This window comes from Cryptomeria japonica, chromosome 6 (assembly GCF_030272615.1).
Source record: "Cryptomeria japonica chromosome 6, Sugi_1.0, whole genome shotgun sequence".
Lineage (NCBI taxonomy): Eukaryota > Viridiplantae > Streptophyta > Pinopsida > Cupressales > Cupressaceae > Cryptomeria > Cryptomeria japonica.
The window spans coordinates 209,482,904-209,492,388 of record NC_081410.1 but is presented as its reverse complement, the minus strand read 5'-3'; the positions used below and the strand labels follow the sequence as shown (position 1 = coordinate 209,492,388).

Here is a 9,485-nt window from a genome sequence, read left to right as displayed (position 1 = left end):
CCTCAACTCATAATTACAAAATTACATCATATGATACAAAGATCAACCACCAGAACAATATAATGATTTACATGACATAACATGGACCTAAATTGAATCTCCAAACAAGCAAGACCATCGAAAATCATGCCAAGATCAACTGCAACACGCTATACCACCAGAAAAACCGCACAACACGAAGAACATCACCGGTTCAACAAAATCACCAAAAAATCACACACCGATAAATGGGGATCATCAAAACAAATAGGACACAATTAGGAAACACCAACAAACATGTTAGAATCATCAACAACATTTGCACCAACAACACTTATCAAATCTTCATCGATCAACATCTGAAACTCAAGAACACTCAAATAACAACAACTGTCACGAAGAAAAGATAACTTGCAGAGCACCAAATCATGAACCATCTAAAACGAAGATTCACAAGACCATCCCAAACAATTTCCCAAAATCTCATATCAAGATCTAATCACACCAGAATATATCGGAGGAAATACTGAACTCTGCAAAGCACTGATTAGATAAACAAACTGCAAAACCGGATCATATGATATGATCAATTAAGCTTCCCAGATCACCAACACTAGCAAACCATAATCACAATGAACCAATATACAATCACTAGAGCAGGAATATGTTGACATGAATGACAACAACATATCCTAGCAGCAACAATGTCCAATAGTAGGGTCTCCCTATTTTCTCATAGTTTGGTCTTGTTGGCATATGTGCAGAATATGTTGACATGATGATATTGTGTTGTCATTAATGTCAATATACCGAAAGAGAACCAGTAATATGATAAAGAGTGAACAGGATTATTGAAGTTAAGCAACTAACAAAGTGAACCGGTATGATGTTGTGAACCGGAACCAGTATGTCAGAACGAGAACTGGTATATGGAATGTTTTGTATCAAGGGTTCATATGGCATGACTACCAGTTGGTAGTCTCAACTTCAAGGTTTCCGGTTGAAGTGTTTCGAGCCTATGTGTTTCAACCGATGGCATTGTGTGATGAGTTAGCATTGTAATGGAGATTAGATCGTGTTGCCATGTCAGCCTTGTGCACGTGAAGGATCTCGCATGAAGGAGATTGATCCTATCTACCTTGAGAATGTGCGAAGTCTTTGCAAACGGTGGAGAACGCGTGATGGGTTATCACCTCCAAGAAGCGGTGAAAAAAGAATGATGGAGAATGTCTTGAGATCTGTTCAAGACCATTGTATTCAAATGCAAAGTGTTCAATGGTTAGGATTGAACCGACTAAATTTCTCAACCTAAGTGTTTAGGGTTTATGCTACTGACCTATCTATTTCCTATAAGGTCGATGTTGTGTTTCATGTTGAAGTTGTTGGCAAATGTTGTGTGTGTATCTATGTGCAGAGATACGTGATTCTTGCCAGACCAATTGAGAGGATTGATACCTGCATAGTGTGTGTGCAGAAGGAAGGAACTAAAGCGGACTTGCATTGGCATTGAGTGCTATTACTAGATCATTGTGATACCTGTTGATCTCTAACCACTTCAACAATTGGAAAATCCCTTAACAGGGTAGCTTTGACCAGCTTGCTGTAAATCCTTTAACAGGGTGACTCAAAGCCATTGAGTTCATAAAATCCTCTAACAAGGTAACCTTTAACAGGGTTTAACCCTTAACCGGGTATTCTAGCCATCCCTTAACCGGGTGATCCCTAACAGGATCGGTTCCTAACAAAACCTGTTGTAACGATCTTTAACCGGACTAGGCTCCTAATAGAGCGAACTTCTAAAGAGTTCAAAACAGCTTGTGGGTATTCATCCCCACTACGGTTTTTCCCAGTTGGGTTTCCACGTGAAAAATATGTGTGTCATGTGTGACGCCTCTTTCATGTGATGTTTTGTTATTTCTTGTTTAGTGGTAAATCATTGTATCTCTGATGATAGATTATCTGTTTATGCATAAGGACAAAGTGGAAATGAGGGAGTAGGTTGTATGGAAAGTTAAAAAGATTGATCGATTCATGTCCTTCACAGTTGCACTGTGTTTAATCGATAGTAATCTGGTTCGGACCGGTGTTAGGGATTGCTAGGAGTTTACAGTCTGCAATCAATCCGGTTCAGGAAAAGTTTTTGTGCCTGTACTGATTCACCCCCCCCCTCTCAGTACCGGTTTGGTACTCACTATTCATCACTGAGTTATCAGGTCTTGGTGTATACTTGTGTATAGATTTATCCAAAGTTTGTCAAAATGTATAAACTTATCTATGTGTACAAGAGTTATATTTTCAAATTTAATCATATAAATAGTTGTATATACAAATACATAATTGTATATGCAAATATACATAACATGCATATATAACTCTAACATTCAAGTAGACAACTATTTATACACATTTCCTCAAATATACAATTATATTAACATAAACATAGGTTTATATGTGGAGGTGTACTTTCCTAGCCACTCTCATGTCCATAACTCTAAAGACATTAAACATTCTTATCAACTTGACTCATGTGATGACTTTTCCCTTAAATGTTAGTGATTGGGGATGTGGGAGTTGGTAGATAATATGAGATATTCATGTGAATGTGATATGTTACTTTAAAATTTATCTAATATCTTTAAGGAAGGCCCCTAAATCCTCGGTGTTCATCCATGTTCTTAATTTTTATTAACTAAAAATGTATCTAATATTAAGTTTGTCGAATGGATCATCTATTTTTTAGGTACATAGTAATTGCTTTTAGCCATTATTTGTAGACAAAGTTATTCCCGTTGGCCTAATGACTCTTAAATATTTATGTACTTAAAAAATAGATAATCCATCACACATAGATACTATTTTTCTTGTCAACACCTATCAAGGGATGATGATATTTTTTGATGTCAACATTTGAGTATGAGTGTGTTTGTAGTTGTCAATGCCTACATGTGAGTGGGAGGCTTTGGTAGAAAATTTAGATCATGAAAACAACAAGAATGATAAGGGTGATGCTTCACATATATGCTCCAGGGTAGGTTTATGGTTAACACAATTATGTAATAAGGTGGTGGTGGTGGACCTCAAATACATTTAAAATATGACCTAAATTTTTATCCAATATGAGATTATAAACTCATATTATGGTTTCAAAATATATTTGGTCATGTCATAAACAAGTGAAATTCATGTTTGGACATATATGTAGATTCATAAGGTTATTTCAAAGCTTGAAACATGTGAAATTAGAGTGTGGAAGTGGTATTGTTCATAAGGACATGGACCCAAGCAAGGCCTTTATAGTTCAAAGACGTAGAAGATATTATGCAACCAAAAATATTCTACAACTTTTTCAAAAGTTTATACATGTTTGAACACATCTATATAGAAAAATATTAAATTAGAAACAAACAAAAATAACTATACAATGTATAAACATAAACATTATAAATAATATGTATAGCTTTATACATTATAAACAATATGTTAGCTTGTATATTTGTAAAAACATGTGTAGAAATATATGTGTGCATTATGTGTACAATGATATGCATGTATAAAGTAGCATATAAACACCTATACATAATATAGCAATATAGGTGTATAGAGAGTCATAATATGGTAATATAGAAAAGTGCTTTCTTATAGATTTAATATTTGTTTGAAAAATGTATTCATTGAATGAGTTGTTGAACTTGAATTGTTAGTATAAGATTATTAAATATAAATTTGAAAATTGTTAGATTGAATATAATAGAATGTAATTTAAAAATTATGTATGAAATGTGAGATGATTTGTTGTTAATTATGGAGTTATTTTTTAAAAAGTTAGGGGAGTCTTATAATATTAAATGTTTGTGCAAGTACTTTTATTAATTGAAAGATGTCAAGTGGATGTAATACCAAATTATATAGGAATATGTGCACCTTACAATCAATATAGATGACATGAGCTTGTATATATAGTAGCCTAGGCACTAAAAAGTGATCAAGAATGTCTTATTGAAACCTATTTAACTTTTGTCTACTATCTAAAAGAGTAGTTATTGCAAGCATTTATATATGTAAGTAACAAATATGATCAACTTGTATGATATTACGACTATTATGTCTTTTATTTTGTTTATTATGAAAAATATAATTACATATATATACATATAAAGATATATTGGTGCTTTAATTTTTTTTAATATTTATTGACAAAGTTGTCTCTTTAATTTTAACCAGTACATGCTCACATGCTTGCAGAGTAAAGCCACACAACAACGAGTAATAGATTATTATCTATTTATATCACAACATAAAATGTGTAGAAATATATGTGTATACATGTATTTATAATTGTATAAATACATACACATTAACTCATATAGATATTTATATAGAGTGTTGTAATATGATAATATAGAGAATTTATCTTTTTTAAAATTAAGTTTTTGGAGTTGTTGAATTTCAATTCCATTATTAACATAAGATAGTATTTCTCCTATTCAATTTTAATTTGAAGATTGCATATAAGATCTAAGATGATTTGTTGCTACTCTAGAGTTGTTTTTTTCAAGTGTGGTATGGGTGTCTCACATCAATAAATGTTTGTGCAAGTACTTTCATTAATTTGTTGCAATGTGGTATGGGTTCCTCACATCATTAAGTGTTTGTGCAAGTACTTTCATTAATTGGAAGATGTCAAGTGGATGTGACAACAAATATAGGAACATTAGTAGATGACAAGGACTTGTATTTATAGTAGCTTAGGCATTGAAAAGGGACAAGAGGAACTCCCATTAGAACTATTCTCAAAAAAGGTGGTTATTGTTTTTAGATATCTAATGTTCCAAATTTGATGAAATTTTCATATATTACAATTATGATGACCTTTATTTTGTCTAACTTATCTTATATAATTTCAAATGTAAGAATATGTGTAGATGACATGTACTTGTATTTATATGAGCTTAGACATTGAAAAGTGATTGGGGAAGTCTTGTGAGAACTTATTTCACTTCTTCTATTCTTTTAAAAAAGTGGTTATTGTAAATATATATATTTCTAATTTAAAGAGTATATTTTTATTATTATTATTATTATTTTTCTTTGATGGAGGTCCAGACTTGCGAGCACGGCAACCCAGCAAGGGCATGAAGCCCACGAGTTGCCAGCCTAGCGAGGGCCTTCACAAAGTATTTTTCGCCAGCCAATATGGGGGCATGAGCCAATAGGCTAAACCTCTTCGGCTAAGAGCCAAGGACTGAGGGGTATCCATTATGCCAAATTCGTCCAGGGCACGATCCCGAGCTCATCCCTTATGATGTCGGAGTCTTGCACTCATCAAGACTTGATCCTTGGTGGGCTCATTTGGAGCCATTCAACTTCACCAGCAGACAAGGGCCCATTGACTAAAGAGTATATTTTACTTTCAAAGAGTTTCAAATTTGACCAAATTGTCTTATCTTACAATTACGATAACTTTTATTTCGTTTAACTTAACTTATATAGTGAAACTTATTTTGCTTGAGTCTACTCTAAAAAAAATTGGTTATTGTAATATTTAGATATTATCAATTAGAAGAGTGTATACTACTTAGTTCCAAATTTTCTCAAATGGTCTCATATTACAATGATGATGACCTTTATTTTTTGCTTACTTTGTCTTTATAAGTTTTTGTTAATTCAACTAATACATGCTTTTTTTAACCATAAAGAGTCACACGTCACTTAAATCTTTGATAGGACAAATCCCCTATATAACTTTTAAAGACAAATCCCACTATAACATATATGAATGAAAGAGTGAACCCCACCTCTCCGAACAAATCCCCTTATAACCCCTTAGAATGAAAGACCAAACCCCACCTCTCACGACAAATCCCCCTGTAACCCCTTAGAATGAAAGACTAAACCCCACCTCTCACAGTCAAAGACGGGACCCCATGGACCCACTGCAACTTAATGCTGACACTGAAAAGTCGGACCCCACTTCTTAAGACAAACCCTCTATAACCCCTCAAATGAAAGACAGACCCCACGGGCCCACTACATACTATTTGTATCCCACCATAACAACTATTGGGTCCTCTCCTGACTGTACTTTAGGGCCTACATTCTGAAAACATGAGAGCTAATTCTGTACTTTAGGGCGTATAGTGGCAGAGGGGCTATTTCTCTTCTTTTAACACTCACATGGCTTCCATTCAGAATTGGTACACTGAGCAAATCTTTTAAATGCAGTCCACATGCCTGTGACTAAGCTTTTTCCCCACAATCCAACAAGAAACGAAAATACCATCCATGTCAGTCAGGATTCAGAGGTAATTTACAGGTACTGTCCTTCCTTGTGGGTTAAAACTCCATAATTACATCAAACCCACACCGAAAGTGTCTGAAACAGAAAGAGTCCCACTCCACCAAACCAGATTATTTTAACAGATCACTGAGCGGCGGTCTATCCGAGGGCGATTGTGCTTGAGCTTACTGCTCTGCACAATTTTCATCACTGTTACGACACGTAATGAACATGTGTGATTGTGCAGGGCGTAAACGACGGCCGTCTGCCATGAACGGTAAAGGCGTGAAATTAATGGTGTGCAGGACGGTTCAGATTTTATTTTAAAGCAGTTTGGAAATGACGTCTTTTGTAATCCGGTATGGTCCTACATTCCACTTATTCATGGTACCTACGATCGGCGTGTGTTTATTTTTGCAAAACCGACATGGCCGTGTCAGCAAGCTCATTTGTCACGTATGTAGTGGATTCTGCACAGAGCTTGCCGTGAAATTGGGGTTTAATGGCGTCGTGGTTTTTCTTCTCCGTCGGCGTGATTTCACAACGGCCATGCGAATCGTCATCGGGTGTGGTGATGGAGCACACTTGTCGCATGGCGTAAATAAAATTGCCAGAAAGACAAAGTGGAATTCGTACCATTCCACCACAATTCTCGGATACGGCGAAGCGCCATGCCTGCCTTTTGCCCCAAATTTTTTTCCCCCCTTTTTAAAGAGATCGTATTCGCAAACTGTTTCCGCATCTTGCTCGTCTCCACTTTGTAGCCATTACAGTAGTTAAGCCCCGAAATCTTTGCTTGTTTCCTTTTCATGTCCACCAAATTCTCGCGCACTTTTTGCCTTACCTGCAGCTAGGGTTTCTTTTAAAAGCCCTCGCAACGCTTTTCTCCTCATTCTTATTACAGTTGCAGTCAGCAAGAAATTTGTGGTGATTTTTTAGGTTTTTTCTTTTTTTATGGAGCTTCCTGAAGAGTGTTGCCGCAAGCGCGAAAGGGCGAACGGGGAGATGGAGATGAATGACATGACGCTTGCGAAGCGCCATTACAGTGAATGTAGCTCTGAGAGCGAGGGTTTCTCTGAGTTGTTGTGCAAGGATGACGAGGACAGCTTTCTTGCAGAAGATTTTGTGGATGCAAATCTTGTTTCAGACATAATGAAGAGCCTTGCTGATGAGATCATGTCCAGTGAGCAGCCTTGCAGCTTCGGCTCTGCCGTTGCCGAGGACTGCAACAGTAAATCTGTGTCCAATGTTGATATTGAGTACCTTCTTGGCGCTACTGATGACGAGCTTGGCATTCCTCCGAGCCCTAATACTGAATGTCAAGTTTGTAATGCGGCTGAGAATCCTGTGGCTGATCTTTTGGACAACTTGAGGGCGGAATCCATTGGCGAAGAACCTTTTCACCTTTGCAGTTCGGATTGCTGGTGCGCTCTCGAGGAGCAGGACGAAACCTCCTGTCCTGAGTGGCTTGTGGCATCCTTGAACGCCGAGTCTTCTTCTTCAGCGGTGGATCAGGAGACTCTGCCATTGTTGGAAGCAGGCGCCGTAATGTAGAAACCCCATTTTTGGGGGTCTACCACGTGGAAGAATTTTGCATTTTCCCTGGAATCGAATTGTAAATGTTGCGCAAATGTGGTTGAAATATAAATGTACAGTACATACAGGTGGGCTGGACTTAAGAATCCCCTCTTTCTTTTGCTGTCCATAAACTTACAAGGTCTTGTTTTCGAGAAGTGAAATTTCTCGTTTGTCCAGTACATGCGGAACGCTGTTAGTTTGTTTGACTCTCTATTTCCGCCATTAAAATTGTTATAAGCTGCTATTAGGTCTTAGTCATTTATTCTCTGTACACAACTTAAAACCGACTAAAAATATCGAATTTAACCATCAATCATTGGAATGAACGTTCTAATGACAAATATTCTCAGTTTTGAATTTGTTTTGACTTGGGTTTATTTGTTTGAATACAGAAATTAAGCGAACCTGTGATATTCTGTCGCGTAGAACGGGTCAGAGGTGCAGTCTGGTTTCTACTTGTATTTCAAAAAAATTCAAAACCAAGGATCTGCAAGTTTGACTATTATGCTTTTAAGAAATTTAAATTATATTTTCAGGGTTGTGCATACCTATATTAGATCCGGCTATTTTCCGTTTTTTTTTTGGTTTTATTAGTATTAAAAGGATGGCTTATGAGGATTGGGATGGTGAAAATATGACTTAAATCAAATTTGACAGACATTGTATTTTTGAGGAGAGATTAGTTGAGTTCCTTTCTTTTCGATAATAACTACTACACATTGTGAAATGGTTTCACATTTAGACATTGTGAAGTTCGGGATGGTTAAAAATATCATTAATTTTTGTGTGGTGATTAGAAGCGCATTCATTCAATATTTTCTAAAAAAAATTCTCCATAATTTTTTTAAATTTATTTAAAAGACAGACCTGAGTTCTACCTGTGAATATTATTAGTATTGGGCATGAGTGATGAAAGATCAAATTAAATTAAATTAAATTTGAAAACGTGTTTAACATTCCATATATCATTATTTCTTTTGGCATTTGTTGTTAATGTCTATAATAATATATTGTGAGCTCAATCTTAGCACCTTTCATCAAAAGTTTCTTAAAGGAGTTGCATACCAAATTCTTAGCATATATAATATTATATAATATTTTTGAACATTATGTTTTGTCTATGTTTGTCTTTCTTATTCGCTTAAGTAGTCAGGGCAATTTTATAAGTGATAATTGTTTGTATGAATGAATCAAGTGTCATAATATTATATCAATTTTATACTTTTTATAATCTTAAATGATTATATTTAAGATAATTTTTTTGCTTATAGTTTATATTGAATTTCTTTATTCAATTTATTTGTTTTAGATTTTCTTAAAGGAGTTGTATACCAAATTCTTGGGATATAATATTTTTGAACATTATGTTTGTCTTTATTATTCACCTAAGTAGTTAGGGCAATTTTTTAAGTGATAATTTATTATTCACTTAAGTACATTGGGAATTTTTTAAGTGATAATTGTTTGTATAAATGAATTCTTAATATTATATCACTTTTATATTTTTTTATAATCTTAAATAATTATATTTAACATAACTATTTGCTTATAATTTATATTGAATTTCTTTATTCAATTTATTTTATCCAATTTTTTTTGAGATGGGGAGCATTATAATTCCCACACAAATATAATATAATTGTTGAAATTA

The 9,485-nt window shown here is 34.8% G+C and overlaps 1 protein-coding gene across 1 annotated transcript; it reads left to right on the top strand.

The window, feature by feature from the left end:
• Positions 1 to 6,098: 6,098 nt before the first annotated feature.
• Positions 6,099 to 8,633, top strand: LOC131069825 (uncharacterized). Its single transcript, XM_058005392.2, has 2 exons — positions 6,099 to 7,920; positions 8,227 to 8,633. Exon 1 carries the CDS (start codon positions 7,211 to 7,213, stop codon positions 7,808 to 7,810), a length of 600 nt encoding a protein of 199 aa, XP_057861375.2. The 5' UTR covers positions 6,099 to 7,210; the 3' UTR covers positions 7,811 to 7,920; positions 8,227 to 8,633.
• The last annotated feature ends 852 nt before the right edge of the window (positions 8,634 to 9,485 follow it).